The sequence below is a fragment of the Aulonocara sp. 'chitande type north' Nkhata Bay genome, linkage group LG8 (genome assembly GCF_057382095.1).
Source record: "Aulonocara sp. 'chitande type north' Nkhata Bay isolate Kocher_YH1m ecotype deep benthic linkage group LG8, A_spYH_male_GT1.1, whole genome shotgun sequence".
Classification (NCBI taxonomy): Eukaryota; Metazoa; Chordata; class Actinopteri; order Cichliformes; family Cichlidae; genus Aulonocara; species Aulonocara sp. 'chitande type north' Nkhata Bay.
Genome location: NC_141351.1, coordinates 11,337,400 through 11,354,518, shown reverse-complemented (window position 1 = coordinate 11,354,518; position 17,119 = coordinate 11,337,400). Strand labels below are relative to the sequence as shown.

Sequence of the window (17,119 nt, the reverse complement as noted above, 5' to 3'; positions counted from 1 at the left end):
GAACTTTTAAGGGGAGTCAATGATGTGTAGAATTAGCTTAAGCCCAGTGTTTGTGTGTCTGTGTCTTCTCAGCAGTTCAGCTGACAGACTGATGAAACTGGGCCTCGTTTGTATATACTTGTTGAAGATTTTCTTTTCTATATTCATTCCAGTGTGAAAAATAAAATATTGTTTTTTCAAGCTTTTGTGACTCAATCCTTTTCAACTGAAATATTTTGCTGACAAAGACTGTAATATTTGTATGTAGCTTGAAGGATTTGTCAGATATCCAGCTGAGACTTTGGGGAGTTACTGAGAAGATATGACTAGTTTAAGTAAAGACTGGAAACTAGAGATACAATGTAAAAAATAAAAAATCGAGCACTCTTGAGTGAATTTCTGCCTTAAATCATCTTCTTAAATTTGACTGTTGGACTGGTTGGAAAATCTATGCATATTAGCCCCAAACAATCAGTGTAACCTACCACTCTCATCAACATTGAATGAAAACATAGACTGTATAAAAAGGATGGACGCTGCCACCATGATGTCACTTATGGTGTGTTCCTCAAAAAGTCAAAAATTCCGACTTCCTAGTCAGAAATGTCTTTTGTGGAATCCTGCCTCAACTCAGAAAGTCGGAGCACGCTGACATACCCCGAGTTAGCAATCGAAGATGTCAGCACTGTTGCCAGGTTTTGTACCGTATTTTCACGACCATAAGGCGCACTTAAAAGTCTTAGATTTTCTTCAAAAAGTGCGGCGCGCCCTATAGCGCGGTGCGCCGTATGTGTTGTAAGGAGGACGTAGTAGAGAACACCATGAGAACGTTAAAGGGTGAAGTGTGGGCGTTGATCGTATATACCGGGACAATCGCACATACCTGTATAAAAGAACAGGTATGTGCATTATGCAGGACATCGTTGTTTTAACAACCCTGAAAATGGCAAAGAGACACGCTTACGAAGCACAGTTTAAACTGAAGGCCATCAGGTACGCGGAGGAACATGGAAATCGAGCAGCGGCGAGAGAATTTAAGATTAACGAATCGATGGTTCGCAAATAGAGGAAGCTGGAAAACAAGCTCCGGCAGGTCAAGAAAACGCAGCTGAGTTTCCGCGGACATAAGGCGAGGTGGCCCGAGTTGGAGGAAAGACTCGAGCTGTGGATCATCGAGCAAAGAGCGAGCGGGAGAAGCGTTTCGACGGTCACCATTCGGCTAAAAGCAGTTTCACTAGCTGAAGAGATGAACATTGAACATTTCCAAGGAGGTCCGTCTTGGTGCTTTCGTTTTATGAAACGGTGCCATTTTTCCATCCGGACCAGGACTACGGTAGCGCAGCAACTTCCAGCAGATTATAAGGAAAAGCTGGCCATCTTCCGCTCCTACTGCAGCAAACACATCGGCGACAAAAACATCCAGCCCAGCCACATCACAAACATGGACGAGGTCCCGCTCACTTTTGACATCCCGGTGAGTCACACTGTGGAGAAGAAGGGGACCAGCACGGTAGCGATACGCACAACGGGGTATGAAAAGTCTTCTTTTACTGTTGTGCTTGGCTGCCATGCTAATGGACAGAAACTGCCGCCTATGGTGATTTTTAAGCGAAAGACTTTGCCTAAAGAGAAGTTTCCAGCAGGAATCATCATTAAGGCAAATGAAAAGGGCTGGATGGATGAGGAAATGATGAAAGAGTGACTGAGGGAGGTGTATGTAAGGAGACCAGGTGGTTTTTTCCACGCAGTTTCACTAAGAGTGGAAGGCAGCGCCGGGCGAGTTACGCCACAATTTGCCAATGGATTGTAGATGCTTGGGCTAACATGTCTGCTGGCACTGTTGTTCGAGCTTTCGCAAAAGCCGGCATCGTTTCCGAGGAGCCGCACGGCACGGAAAGTGACTCTGACAGTGAAGACAGTGAACCTGGCATGTTTGATGGAGATTTAGCGCAGCTGTTCAATTCAGGCACAGAGGATGAGGACTTCCATGGGCTTGATTGATGATAAAAATGTGAGTACCAAACTTTGTTTTGCTCCTGCTTTATTTTTAAATATGCACACTTGTATGCTTGTGTGTTGTTGATGATGACGATTACCGGCAATAGAAATGTGAGTAAGGTACCGAATTCAGGTTTGCTCCCGCTTTATTTTTAAATACGCATACGGTACTTGTATGCGCCCTATGGTCCAGTGCGCCTTATGTGTGTGTTAAATACAGTAAGGGCACACATAACTGAGACTGCGCCTTTTAGCACAGTGCGCCTTATGGTCGTGAAAATACGGTAGTTGCAAAACAAGCCCAAATCATCACCCCTCCACCACTGTGTTTGACAGTTGGTAGGAGGTGTTTGTGCTGATATGCCTGCGCTTGGATTTCTCTAAACATTGCCAGATATCTCCACTTTGGTCTTATCCACAAGAAGTCTTGTCGTTTGTTCAGATGCAACTTTGCAAACCTAAGCCATGTTCATTTTAGAGAACCTGGAAACCCGTCCAAACAAGCCATACTTTTTCAGTCTTTTGCTGAGTGTACTGTCATGAACTTTCCAGACTGATGGGCACTAACAATCGTATCATTGTATTGTGTTAACACACACTTGAATATCCCAGAACTAAACTATCAAACCTTCTGCGTTTACAGAGTTGCTCACACTTGCCGATAACCAGCTTCAGAACTGCACTGAAAGCTTTATTTTTCTCACATAAGTGTACCTCCTAATTGCTGTTACGCAAATTACAAGGAAGACTAAACAGGAAACATCTGATTTTCCATATTCAGACATGGGTCAGGATTGAATGTCTAATAAGCTCCACCCCATTCATTCAATCAAATGTGAAATACTATTTTGTAAATAGATGGTTTATATTTTAAAGCTTTTAGAATTTAATTTTACTTCTTTCCATTGAGTTTTACTCAGAAAATGACTCTATCTTATAATTTGTTATGCAAAAGTTTTAGCTTTGATGATGAGTTTGACACCCCTGATCTAGAAGATTAGAAGCAGTTAAAGCTCTGTCACTGATCTCTGCCACAGTGCAGACAAAGACAGCATCAGTCATTTTGTGGACAGCTATGAGTACATTTATGGCTGGGAGAGCAGAGATTGTGGGGGATTAACAGGATTTTTAGACTAACAAGTCAAAGGTACTTGACGAGGACGTCAGCAGGCAGCAGTTAATCATTTCCTCTCTCGGCTGCTTTTCGTGGCTTTTGGGGAAACAGATGTTTGAGCTCAACCCTTCTCTAGATATAATGGAGCTTTCAGCATTTGTTAAGTGTACAATTTTCTCTCCTGTTCATTACTGTAACATCACATGGGCCACAAACTACACAGCTCATTTGATCAACTATTTGACTGAATTTGATCCACATTAATGGGACTCTTCAGACAAATCTATTTTAAAACTTCTAGGAAACAAAAAAGTCTACAATACAAAAAGACTAGATTCAACATGATTATATATCTTATACATGATATCTATACACAGGTGAGCTTTTCTTGTCCATTCGTTTGATTTCATTCTAAGGGTCAACCTGATGTTTACTCAAATTTCCAAGTTGTCATTTATTAACCAGCGAGTTAACCAAATATGATAAATTCTACCGGCTCACACTTGGACTGTCAAAGCTTTGGCTTTTCATTGTTTAGCTCTTCCGAGTGCCACTGTTAGGATGGACGGTAAGGTGTTTGTTTATACAGTTTTATTACTGCAATGGATAGTAACAGACGCTGCTTCTGATTCATCATGATTGTGACTGACCGTTCTTGGAGTAAGGCCGACTAACTGTACAGACACTTTCTTCTTTCAACAGGGAATAACTCTTCCTGAGACGATCACTGAGAGTCTGTATTTTATTTAACACACTGCTGCATTTGAGAGGAAACAAAGAAAAGAAAAAGCTTTATCTACAAGCTGCATCAGTCACGCACTGCACACTTCTCCCGGGACCATGCTGTGCTCCTATTTACGTCCCTCTCTCCCTCACATTTTGCCGCTGAGGCTCCTGAGTTCTGCGGCCTCCAGGGTGGCAGCGGTGAAACAGCATGAACTGCTCTCAGACACTCTGGCCTTTGAGGACCCCCGTGCCTTCAAGGTGAAGAGTCTGGGTGAGCTGCTTCGTGCTCTGGGCGTTTTCCGCCTCTGCTCCTTCCCAGCGCTGGTTAATAACTGTGGAAAGGTGAGACTGCGGTTTGTCAGAAAAGCTTCAAAATATACAAATTGACATCTGGCATTCAATCCATTCACTACTTTCCTCTTCTGCTAATTTCAGTTGATGTCGGTGGCACGCACGCTCCTGGGGAAAAGGGGGTTTTCCTTGCTGCTGAGGCCCACTGTGTATGCCCAGTTTGTGGCTGGAGAAAATGAGGCTGAAATCTCACAGTCCATGCAGAAGATGAGCCTGCAGGGAATGAGACCCATGCTGGCCGTGCCGATCGAGGAGGACCTCGGAGAAAGCACCGGGTATGACTGAGTCTAAGAAGTCGCTGAAAGGCTGCTTCAAAAGACACTTTTTAATTTTCACTCAATGTTCCTAGTACTTGGAAGTTTCGCAGCTGCTGGGCAGATTTTAGCCTTCACTACACTTTAGATCAATGCATGTGGACGTTTAGGTTTTTGGGACACTTATTAACTTAACTTAATTGAACAATGATGTGATTTTGAAATACAAGAACAAATAAATACATTTCTAATTTTGCTAGAGACAGAAACACTCATTTAACTGCACACAACCATGAAAGAAACACATCACAAATCACAAATGTGAGAAAAATCTGATGCAGATGTTTTTTGCTTAAAGAGCAGTTGAGTGGGAGAGATTGCTCCCCTCAAAGCCAGCCTTACAAACTCAATAGCTCACTTGTGCAGCTACAAACAATGTCTTTAATATTTGTCTTGCACCTATCAAATATTAAAGACATGAAATAAAATAAAATGTTTGTGGTATTTATTTATTTTGATAAAAAATAGGCAAAGAAAAGAGTGTCAAATATTCATATATGTTCTGAATTTGGTCAACGGGAATCCAATACACACTGAGAGTCTGATAGAAGCTGTGTTTCCTCTGTGGAAGCTGAGACTGCTCGTAGATTGATGGATTTTTATCTTGAAATCTTGAAATTTCTTAAAATCTCTTCTCAACAGGTTTGCATTAATTTGTACATAATTTCAGACATTTCATACGTTTTTTTGTTTATGTATGTTTCTATGAATTGTGGCTTGTAGACTGTCTGAAGTCTGCAGTATAGGTCCCAGCCCACCTCCTGCCTCTGCATCTCAAGCGTATGAGGACAAAAGTTAAAGGACCTCACACTCAGCTCCAACCCACGACACACACAACTGTGCACAGCTGTTACACCTGAGTGTGAAGTCCACTCTTCGCGGTTCTCATGTTACGGTTTATGGTTTATCGCCTGCAGTGAGAAAAGATACGACGACAACATGGACACCATGCTGGAGTGTGTGCGAATGTCCCACAGCAACGCTTGGAGCAAAGACCCAATGATGCAGCTGAAGATCACAGCGCTGCTCAGCCCAGAGCTGTGTGTAAGGCTTCCAAATCAGAGTCCCCAGTCCTTAATATTATTATTTTTTAGAACAGATGCTCGAGGAGACTTTCAACTTTTTTTTTTTGAGTGGGTGGGTAGGTGGAGGCATTTCTGAGTATTCTGGATGTATGGGAACTGGGGTGTTAACATCAGAGGCTTCAAATGTGTGGGAAAAAAGATAAGGACACACATTTCAGAGTTTGGTGTATCCACAGCTGTTCCAGGTTGTTCTTGAATGTGCAAACCCAGCTCCCCCTACCTATCTGCCTTACCTGTTTTTATTCAGTTTTGACACTGTTTATTTCCTGAAAATGTACGTGTTGTATTAAAGGTAAAACTCACAAACATCATCAGGCAACAGCCATACGATCTGAATCTCCTCATCAGATCAATGGATGGTGAGGTGAGTCCACAATTCAACAAGTGATCCAGTTTCTTAGGTGTCACCTTTCAGTTCCCATATAAAGAAGTTTTGCCTAAAATCGTCTCTTTCAGCGAATCAGCTTCCCCGGTTTAGATGAAAAGGAAGCTGCCCACTTACGATCTGGCCTACTGAGACTCAACAAGATAGCCGAGGTAGGGGAGAGACAATCGAACACTTAACAAATGCTCCCATAGATGGGACCTGTTATGCTCACACACTTTTATTCTGAGATTTACCAAGAGTATTCACAGTTTTAACAAATAAAAACAATTTTAAATATGTAATTCATGCAAATATTGGCATTTAGACGGTCTATTAATGCTTGTCTCTGTAATGCCCTCTGCCTAGAAGCCCACTTTGTTCCGATTGGCTGCCCCTCTCCTGACTTAACCAGAACTTGCTGGTTGTAAACTCCACCTCCTCAGTCAGGGCCAAAACTGTAGCTCTGACTGTGCCTGAAGTGATTATAAATGGGAGACCATTTCAAAGTGATGTCAGTTCGGCACAAGTATACAAAAAATAGTTGGGGATTATATTATTTTAAAATCATGCACGACTGTAATTGAATATTTATTAAAGAAAACAGAGAGAAGCACAATACGCCCACTTTGACACATGAAGCAAATTTAATAAGTGTAGATGCAAATTTTGAATGAAATGAATAAAACTTTTTTTAGGCAAGTGTGAACAAAGTCAGAGTCCTGGTTGATGCTGAGTACACCTACATGAACCCCGCCCTCTCTCTTGTCGCCATGGCAATGATGAAGAAATTTAACAAAGATGGTACCTGGATCTGGAACACATATCAATGTTACCTGAAGGCAACTATCTTTATCTTTATTTCTCTTCTCATATTATCATCAAATATCAGACACTTTATGTCACTTGCACTGAGACAGTTAATGGTTTTAATTATAATTCTTTGTGTCTGTGGTTAAATTCTGTGGTTATCAGGACTCCAGGTCTCTCCTCTTAGATGCGCTGTCTCTATCCAAGAATGAGGGTTTCTGTTTGGGTGTCAAGCTGGTGAGAGGAGCCTACATGGACAAAGAGAGAAAACTAGCGATGAAAGAGGGTCACCAGGACCCCATCCATCAGAGCTGGGAGGACACCAATGACAGGTTGGTTAGACAGAAGGAAAATGTCCTGAGTGCAACAGTCAACTATCATTTTTGATCTTGATTCGACTCTTGATACATTTCACGTCTTCTTGAACAGTTATAACGGATGCCTTGATTTGATGCTGGACGTCATATCCCAGGAACCTGAGCGGTACAGGATCATAGTGGCCACTCACAACGAGGAGTCAGTGAGACGAGCCGTGAAACGGTGAGAATCCACAACGACGTAATCGAGGTGGTATGTGTGCAACATATGCATAATGGAAGTGCAGTTATAGGTGAGCCAATGTAAAATCCATACTAGAGTGATAAGGTTGACAAATCAGCAAATGTTTTCATAACTACTTTAAATATAAAAATACAACAAACTGTTAATGTTACTGGATTGTTGTTTAGCTTTGACAGGCAATATCTGGCAAGTTTTTCACGGGCTTAACTCAGATACTCAACTCTGCTGCTCAACCACCAAATGCTTTCCAACAATAAGATTGTTTTTCCAAGTAGCATTGTTACATCCAAGAAATAATCACAAACAATTACTTTTTTGCAGAATTTATGATACTTTCAACTGTCTTGCAGAGCAAATACAATAAGGATAAAATGAAGCTTAGGGGTGTTCCTTTGGTCTTATGTGATAGAGGTTTATAGATGTTTATTGGTGAGAAAGGTACAACCCTCAAATGTATTTATGACCCCTAAAGGTTGGGAATCACTGCCATTTAATATATATAAATGTTGTGCACATGCTCATCAGAATGGAGGAGTTGGGGATAGAGAGAGATGGAGGCTCAGTGTGTTTCGGTCAGCTGCTGGGCATGTGTGACCACGTCTCCCTTACACTGGGTGAGCTGATTTTCGTCACATCACAGCTTGACTGATGCACTTAACATAACTATTAAATGACTGTCCACGCTTTCATCACCAAAACTGATAAACCTATGCACAATCACTGCCTGAGTGGGTTGAGAAAGGAAGCTATGGTTTTGACTTGTCTGACAATCACACCATCCCATCTCTCCTCTCCCTTCCAGCTAAGGAGGGTTACTCAGTGTACAAGTCAGTGCCCTATGGCTCAGTGGATGAAACGCTGCCCTACCTGGTGCGCAGAGCTCAGGAGAACCGCACGGTGTTGCAGGGAATCCGGAAAGAAAGAGACCTACTGAGGAAAGAGCTCAATCGGAGACTCCGGCTGAGTTTAAGGGGAGGCAGCTAACAATCAACCAACACTGAACTCTGCAGTTTCATATTAACGTTTGCAACCAGGAGGTGGTGTGGAAAAGATCTTAGTGTTGTTTAATACACTTTCATATCTCTTGAAGGTGTAATATCCAGAAAGCTCCTGAAAACTACTACTGGGCCTGTTATTTAGCAACAGAAGGTAAACTGAATTAAGCATAAAACATTTAATTAACAATGATGATTAAGGGAGTGGCACTCCAATTTCGTTGTACTCTGTACAATGACAATAAAGGCTATTCTATCATGTTAATGTGTGTGGGCGAACTGAATAAAGATCGGATCATGAGAGAACACTGTATTTGATGGACAGGGTATCAAAAGATTGCTTTTGTGTACTTTAATGTATGAAATGCTTATGAAATGTAATTAAACAAAAGAACATGATGCTCAGAAATGAGGATTTATAAAACTAGACCGAAGAAACGGATTCAAACTTCTCTACAGAGTAAGCTGCTGTTGCAAGATTATTGGGGAATTTAATAAACAACTTTCCACTGCTTCGCCAGAATGTGATTCAAGTTGCTGTGAAGCATCGACTAATCAGTAATAAATGTCAGTGGTAGTGACACAGTGACTGTCCCATGGTTTGTATTTACCCAAAATTACCGAAGCACTAAGGCTTGTATGTATGCCACAAAAGATGTAACACTTTGTAATTAACCCTCGACCCTGATAAACATAGACGTTAATGATTTTGAATGTGTGGGGAGGACTCAGTTTTCCACACATTTTTTAAAAATTTTGTTCCACGCTTTAGTGTCTTTGTGCTGAATTAAAAAACAAAAAACCAAGCACCAAAACACACTTTATTATTTATTTGATAAATATTAGTCAATAACACATTTTTATCCCTTAACTGTACTGCCACACTGTAACGTCAGTAATTTCTGTTAGAAATAATAAAACTTCATATTTATTGGAAGTGGAATATTACATTCTGCAGTTGCTGAGACAAAGCAGCACTAGCAGACATTGGAGTAGCAGCAAAACAGTTTTATTGAGGGAGCACGGCCAAGAGCCAAGCACACAAACATGGGGTGTTGATCTTGTTTTGAAATGAAGACCAGCTCTACTGGAAAAACTGAAATCCACAAACTTCAAGCTCAATAATTTCCTTGATTTTGATTCCTGTAACCGCCTCTCTGGTAACCCGACTGCTTCTGCTGGTAAGATTTCTGATCTGCGGTTGTACAAAGACAACAATCATCTCATTAGTGTTCACACAAATTCATTAAATCACAACAAAAGAAGAAAAAAACAAACAAACCTCAAAACAAATCAAAACACAAAGGTGTTACACTGAAGGACTTTGCATGTTTTCTAGCAATTGCAATTGGACGAATTTAAAATAGCATCTATTGCTGAAAACATAACCCAACCTCATTAACATATGAAACAGGAAACAACCTCAGTGAAATTTAACATACCTCTCTGGTAGGATTGCTTCTGTTGGTAGCCACCTTTCTGATCTGTAATACAAATAAAAGCTCATTATCATCTAATAGCAAGATTAGCCTATGATAACAAAAGTAGACAAAGAAATGGTTCAGAAAGGTTAGAAATAAGTTCCCAAAGTACTGTGAGAACAAGATGAACTTACCCCTGTTGAAGTAACCTCCATAGACGCCCTGTTTGAGGTCAAAGACGCGCTCGTTGTTCTCCACCAAGTTGCCCAGTTTCTCTGCCAACTGCAGAGCCATGTTCTGCAGAGACGTTGGCTCAGTGCGGTGCATCACTACCGTCTGTGTGGGCTGGTCGAGTGACGCCTATTTTGAAGAGAAAAGAGGGGGACCCACATTAAGGGCAGATAAAAAGTAATCACAAATATAAACACTCAAATATAAAAGCCCCCATGAGACTGCTGTGTCTATATTTTCAGTCCACAGAACAGAAACGTCGAGTCCTACCATCAGCTCCTCGTTGATGATCATCTTGCTGATTATGCTGTGGACTGTGGGCATCTCCAATTCAAACATCTCAGACAGCGTAGCCATGCTGAAGGACAGACAAGCGTAGTAAAATTAAGGTTTGGCAGAACAGTGACCGATCATCTTTGGTCTGTGGGGAAGCTGCAGTGGTCTACAGAAATCTGTGGTTTAGTAAAGACTGATGAAACTAATACAGTGGGGCAAAAAAGTATTTAGTCAGCCACCGATTGTGCAAGTTCCCCCACCTAAAATGATGACAGAGGTCAGTAATTTGCACCAGAGGTACACTTCAACTGTGAGAGACAGAATGTGAAAAAAAAAATCCATGAATCCACATGGTAGGATTTGTAAAGAATTTATTCGTAAATTAGGGTGGAAAATAAGTATTTGGTCACCTCAAACAAGGAAAATCTCTGGCTCTCACAGACCTGTAACGTCTTCTGTAAGAAGCTTTTCTGTCCCCCACTCGTTACCTGTATGAATGGCACCTGTTTGAACTCATCATCTGTATAAAAGACACCTGTCCACAGCCTCAAACAGTCAGACTCCAAACTCCGCCATGGCCAAGACCAAAGAGCTTTCGAAGGACACCAGGAAAAGTATTGTAGACCTGCACCAGACTGAGAAGAGTGAATCTACAATAGGCAAGCAGCTTGGTGTGAAAAAATCAACTGTGGGAGCAATCATCAGAAAATGGAAGACATACAAGACCACTGATAATCTCCCTCGATCTGGGGCTCCACGCAAGATCTCATCCCGTGGGCTCAAAATGATCATGAGAACGGTGAGCAAAGATCCCAGAACCACACGGGGGGACCTGGTGAATGACCTGCAGAGAGCTGGGACCAAAGTCACAAAGGTCACCATCAGTAACACACTACAACGGCAGGGAATCAAATCCCGCAGTGCCAGACGTGTTCCGCTGCTGAAGCCAGTGCATGTCCAGGCCCGTCTGAAGTTTGCCAGAGAGCACATGGATGATACAGCAGAGGATTGGGAGAATGTCATGTGGTCAGATGAAACCAAAGTATATCTTTTTGGTATAAACTCAACTCGTCGTGTTTGGAGGAAGAAGAATACCGAGTTGCATCTAGAGCTGGGCGATATGAGATTTTTTCATATCACGATATGTTTTTTTCATTTCAGGCGATAACGATATCTATCACGATATAAGCCAAATAACTATATTTGTAAGATTTAAATGTGCCGTTGCTCACATGTAAAATGTGAAATAATCAGCAGCTTGTTTTTATTTAAATATTTATTTCCCATAATAAGTTCAACAGGGTAGATGTACTTAAGGAACATGAGACTTTTTCAGATAAATAAAGGCAAATATTGCAAACTACACAAAAGGCAGCCGCTAAAGCGTTTAAGTTTCAAAATAGAACAAACAAAACAGACTAAATTGTCAATTCCACTTACCGGTAGAAACAAAATATTAATTCTAAAAATAAATCTTAGTTTGTTTTACAGAAGAACAGACAAAACTTTTGTCAATATCAAATAAACTGAGAACTAAAAGGAAATTCTCAATCTCTCCTTGTTGTATAGCTGAGCTTTTCAAACAGTTTTAACAGTTACTTTAGTCTGACAAAAGCCGAATGACGAATTAGCGCTTCCAGTCAGAGACTGAGGCTACGTCCACACGTACACGGGTATTTTTGAAAACGGAGATTTTCCGTTTTCGTTTTAAAAAATAATCCCGTCCACAAATAAAGGCAGAAATGAAGGAAAACGCTGCTATGAACATGCCAAAGCAGCAGGTGGCGCTAGATTCCTAACCGTGCCGAAATGTTGGCCAATCAGAAGTCTAGAAGCCTCGGTGGGAAAAAGTAAACAAAGCTGGGGCATAGAAGCAGAACCGAGTCGTATGTGTGGAGGGACAGTAACTTTGTGTATATGTAAGCATTTAAACACTGCAGAGAGTAGAATTAACAGTAACAGTATTGTAGAAATTCATTTCACCGAAACAATAACGTGGCGCACAGTGTGACGCATGCACCAGTTTATTGTATTTCCAGACTTGCTTTCGGCACAATTTACAGTGCACGCTACTCTGTTTTTTGTCAGACTTGAAATAGCCGAAATACCTTCACACTACGGAACTTCTATGGCTCTTCCGTTTGACAATCTCTCCGGCATTGGAACCATCATCTGTTTTCTCTTCGGTCACGCTCGGTTGATTTTTCTAGTCGGCACACTCATTTCCTCCATTACGCGCTGGCTCCATTACCCGCTGGCTGCTTCCCAAACAAACACACGTGCGGCTTGGCACTTGTGCTGTACGTAACAAGTCACCCGACGTGACGCTGCGGCTGTGATTGGTTCGGCTCTGCGCTACTTAATTTGGATTGGCTGACCTTTTTTTTTTTTTTTTTTTTGAGGACAAGAGCGGCGAGGTCTATCGCGATAGCTTAATTTCTCTATCGAGTAAAAGTTATATCGCGATACATATCGTTATCGTTCTATCGCCCAGCTCTAGTTGCATCCCAAGAACACCATACCTACTGTGAAGCATGGGGGTGGAAACATCATGCTATGGGGCTGTTTTTCTGCCAAGGGGACAGGACGACTGATCCGTGTTAAGGACAGAATGAATGGGGCCATGTATCGTGAGATTTTGAGCCAAAACCTCCTTCCATCAGTGAGAACTTTGAAGATGAAACGAGGCTGGGTCTTCCAACATGACAATGATCCAAAACACACCGCCCGGGCAACAAAGGAGTGGCTCCGTAAGAAGCATTTGAAAGTCCTGGAGTGGCCTAGCCAGTCTCCAGACCTCAACCCCATAGAAAATCTGTGGCGGGAGTTGAAAGTCCGTGTTGCTCGGCGACAGCCCCAAAACATCACTGCTCTCGAGAAGATCTGCATGGAGGAATGGGCCAAAATACCAGCTACTGTGTGTGCAAACCTGGTAAAGACCTATAGTAAACGTTTGACCTCTGTTATTGCCAACAAAGGTTATGTTACAAAGTATTGAGTTGTATTTTTGTTATTGACCAAATACTTATTTTCCACCCTGATTTACGAATAAATTCTTTACAAATCCTACCATGTGGATTCATGGATTTTTTTTTCACATTCTGTCTCTCACAGTTGAAGTGTACCTCTGGTGCAAATTACTGACCTCTGTCATCATTTTAGGTGGGGGAACTTGCACAATCGGTGGCTGACTAAATACTTTTTTGCCCCACTGTACATCTGTGCTCACCTGATGGAGTCGTATACACTGCTGTAGGTGAACAGATAGGTCCTCAGTGACTCTTCTTGGATTTTCCTATAGAGATTGAAAATGTGATGTCACTCAGGGGTAAAACCGCAAAGAATTCTGGGAACTCGTGGCAAGAGGTACTAGCGCACGCAGGCTTTCAATTGAAATCAGTTACACAGCGATAAAAAGAAACACAAAAAATGTCAAGAAGCTGTTGTATTATTAACTGCAATAGCCGGTCGCATGACAGCCACGGGAAGCCGACGGGTAACGAGATCGGTTGTTATCGGATTATGTCGTTGAAGAGAAATTGTTCGAGTCCTGTTTCCGAAGTAACAAAGAGGCAACGGGTGGCCTGGATTGCAGCCATTCAAAGACAAAATATAACGTCCCAGAACACTCCAGCTCACAGGTTAGTCTGCTCCAAGCATTTCCACAAAGGTCAGTCTGCTGTTGTAGTTAATGCGTCATTTTTCTTAACATAATTGGTGATATAGGTTACAAGAAGGTCTGGTGCTGAACAGAAATTGTCGCGCTATGCTCCTTTATTTATTGTGCATAAATAGTGAATTGTCCTGACACAATATTGTGTTTCTCTTCTGTTATTACCATGGTACATTGACAAAAACATATACTTTTATTCACAGGATAAAACAGTTGTTTTGTATCACTAATTGCCCAGTACGATTACAGCATACAGTATTATTGTCACTGCTACATTTCTGTGATGCGTACCAGAAATTATTTCTACTACTAATTAATTACCATTGAGCTCAAAGGTCCTATTAATAAACGGTTAACGAATGTGTATCTATGAGGACGATTTGTGAGACTGGTAAACTTATATGTATGATGGTCTTTACTTTCTACACGGTGCATTTCAAGGTCCTGCACCCATCCGTCGGTAAACTGTACCTGGGCTTGTTGCAGTGACCTGAAGTTACTAAACTTCACGAGTGTATGCACTCACTCAAAGAACCGTATAATTATAAATATGAGCGTGGTGAAGTTGGGCAGCACGCTAACGTATTTTGTCCCTCTGTGTGCTCGTAAGGATCTAACACTTTCACTGGTTTGATTTTTTTCCTTGTATCTTTTCTTTGACTTTTCATTAAGTCTGTCTTTGTACGGACCGGCATTGTTCTCCTTCGTTTTGTACATACCTTTTTGTGGGGCAAAGAAAAAGCAAGAATTTATTGGAACCGAAGAATGAACGTTTTGCGGTGCTGCAAATGCTTGCATTTGATGCAGGTACTTGGATTGTTTTGCCACGAGTTACCGGCATGCAATGCGCGAAAGTCACGTGGTCTGTCAATCTCTATTAAAAAAACAAAAAACAAAACATAAGGACGTCTAAGTGGGATTATCACACTGGTGAATGAACCAAGTGATGAACAGGGGCAGTGTATGCTAACCTGACGAGCATCTCGCGTACTCTCTGTGCCTCGGGGAACAGGTCCCAAACCTTACTGTTCATCTTCTCATTGATGATGAAAGAGTGGCAGGTACGCCAGTCTCCCATCTTCATGGCTTTGCTGGCTGCCACCACGTGCTCCCTCATGCTCTCTGGGGGTCCTGGAGGACAAATAAAGCTGTGGTTATCCTCTGTGGATGAAACTTCCTGCTACAACGAGCTCTCGTGATGCGTTTCGTACCTAGCAGGGGCTGTCTCTCCCCGACCCTGAGCTGGTGGTGGAACTGCTTGCTGATCATCCGGCGGCGGGCATCAAACTCATGGGCGGCCATGTAGGGTATTTCCAGCAGCATGGCTGACACCAGGTACACACACTCCAGCAGCTCCAGGTTGATGTGCATGTGGAACGGCACCTATTAGGGAGGATAAACGTCACGATGCATGTGTGTATCATCTAATGGATGTCTGACACATCAGTGTTTTAAAAATAAAGACCCAAACATTTGTCGTTTCATTACAGCCTTGATTTCACACTATTGTGGACACAGGCAGCTGGAGACACCATGGAATAGTTGGCACATTAATGTGAGGTCAAGGCCCATTTAGGGAAAAAACAAAAAAGTAACTAGTCACCAAGTGCACATGAACAATTGTATGAAATCTTCTGGAAATCTGTCCTGCAGCTGTGAGAGAGGGGCCCAAAAATTCACTCACTCACAGAGTAAATCCAGGTTACAAGCAGGTCAACACTGACAGAGAAACCAACATGTTAGTTAGAGTTAACTGCTCTGGTCAGACAGCACTTACTTGTCTTCGCTTTTCAATCTTCTCCTGCTCTGCATTCCTCTCCTGCATGTTCCTCATGAGCAGACCTTGACCCAGCAGCTCCTTGGCACGGCCAGAGGACTGAATGTCCAGCAGTGCATTGTGGGCATCTTTAATCATGCCCTGCCTAAATGCACAAATGCCAAGTTGGACCATTGTTCTGTTGTACAGGATCTGGTAGGAGGAGGGGAAAACGGTTAAAACAGGCGATCTGTATATACAACTAATAGTTAGAGTCAGAACACGTTCATATGAAGAAATAATGATTACGAGTGCCTACCTGTACAGGTGGGTCAGCGTGTTGGATGTTGTCCTGCAGGTGACTCATCAGCATCAGGTCACGTGCCTGGTACCAGCGTGAGTGCAGAGCATGGTGATATATGTGGCAGAGGATAGCACAGGTACGGATACGGTCGGTGCGATCCTTGGCGTAGATGAACTTGCAGAGGCGGTCCATGATCACAGCGCTGTCCTCTCCCTCGCTCTCCTCCTGGTCCTGCTCGGACTACACAACAGAAAATCACTTCAGCACACCATTTTACACCTTATGCATAACATTTCATTAAACATCATAAAAATAGCATCATGATGCAGATGTTTGTCAAGAAAAGAAAGTTCTGATTCTGCACAGTGCCGTCTCTCACCTTGGTCTCTCCCTGCAGGCCCAGGCTGCGTCTGTGAGCTTTGTAGTCAAACTTGTAGTAGGTGTGCATGATTCTGCGCAGGTAGACACGGCAAATTTCTTCTGTGGAGCCTTTGTTCTCCATGTAGGTGAGCAGCCGGTCAACGATGCCACAAACCCTGCCCTCATCTTTGAGATTGTCAACGTATTCTGAAGGAAGATTTAAAAAAAAAGAGAGGAAAGAATAAGCAAAATACATCCATGTGAGCAGCAAATACAGCAATACAAATTTCAAGGGTGATGTAAATCCCACATTTTAGATTGCAACCCGTTAATCCACATTTACAGTCCTAACACATTCACCCTCACAGCAGTTAATAATCGTCACTCAGGTTTTGGCACCACTCACCCTGAGAGTGGGGATCAGTGTTCTGCATGATCTTTGTAAATTCTTCATCCATCCTTTCTACCAGGGTTAAGATGCATCCGCGCACCCTGAAAGGCTAACAAATACACACAAAGAAATGAATACCAGCCCATAGTTCACAAGACAGTTGATACAAATGCAGACAGTTCAACAGCTATGTGAGTGTTTTATTAGTCTAAACTGCTTTCTTTCTTTAAGTCCACAGATTGCTTGGGGTGGATGAGTGGGATCACCTGATCGGAGACGGCCAGATTCTCGCTGTCCTCTGCGATGTTCTCTCCAATGAAGATGTTGTTGTGCTCAAAGAGAATGTCCAGCAGCTCATCTATACAATCCAGACACTTTTTCCACATGTCAGGCTAAAAAAGGAGACAAGC

At 42.2% G+C, this 17,119-nt stretch overlaps 2 protein-coding genes across 3 annotated transcripts in view; one reads left to right on the top strand and one right to left on the bottom strand.

The window, feature by feature from the left end:
* The first annotated feature begins 3,541 nt into the window (after positions 1-3,541).
* Positions 3,542-8,988, top strand: prodh2 (proline dehydrogenase 2). Its single transcript, XM_086303526.1, has 11 exons — positions 3,542-3,659; positions 3,794-4,159; positions 4,253-4,443; positions 5,400-5,526; positions 5,860-5,931; positions 6,024-6,104; positions 6,630-6,773; positions 6,907-7,073; positions 7,171-7,281; positions 7,828-7,916; positions 8,105-8,988. Exons 2-11 carry the CDS (start codon positions 3,932-3,934, stop codon positions 8,284-8,286), a joined length of 1,392 nt encoding a protein of 463 aa, XP_086159652.1. The 5' UTR covers positions 3,542-3,659; positions 3,794-3,931; the 3' UTR covers positions 8,287-8,988.
* A 112-nt stretch (positions 8,989-9,100) lies between these two features.
* Positions 9,101-17,119, bottom strand: part of LOC147323265 (eukaryotic translation initiation factor 3 subunit C-like) — a 17,768-nt gene continuing 9,749 nt past the window's right edge. The window contains exons 12-23 of one of the 2 annotated variants that reach the window (XM_086303523.1): positions 16,976-17,101; positions 16,725-16,818; positions 16,338-16,525; positions 15,974-16,198; positions 15,676-15,867; positions 15,110-15,281; positions 14,870-15,029; positions 13,455-13,520; positions 10,220-10,307; positions 9,913-10,078; positions 9,740-9,781; positions 9,101-9,492 (exon numbers count right to left, since the gene is read on the bottom strand). In XM_086303523.1, the coding sequence (XP_086159649.1) occupies positions 9,416-9,492; positions 9,740-9,781; positions 9,913-10,078; positions 10,220-10,307; positions 13,455-13,520; positions 14,870-15,029; positions 15,110-15,281; positions 15,676-15,867; positions 15,974-16,198; positions 16,338-16,525; positions 16,725-16,818; positions 16,976-17,101 (1,596 nt within the window). In that variant the 3' untranslated portion in view covers positions 9,101-9,415. Of the gene's footprint in view, positions 9,493-9,739; positions 9,782-9,912; positions 10,079-10,219; positions 10,308-13,454; positions 13,521-13,545; positions 14,773-14,869; positions 15,030-15,109; positions 15,282-15,675; positions 15,868-15,973; positions 16,199-16,337; positions 16,526-16,724; positions 16,819-16,975; positions 17,102-17,119 lie in introns of those variants that run through there. The other variant, XM_086303525.1, reaches the window with a different exon arrangement.

Excerpts from the sequence above, each read along its gene's own strand:
- prodh2 (XM_086303526.1), top strand. The coding sequence starts at position 3,932 with ATGCTGTGCTCCTATTTACGTCCCTCTCTCCCTCACATTTTGCCGCTG. Across the intron at positions 4,160-4,252 it reads TGGTTAATAACTGTGGAAAG|TTGATGTCGGTGGCACGCAC; the intron begins GTGAGACTGCGG and ends TGCTAATTTCAG. Across the intron at positions 7,282-7,827 it reads GTGAGACGAGCCGTGAAACG|AATGGAGGAGTTGGGGATAG; the intron begins GTGAGAATCCAC and ends CATGCTCATCAG.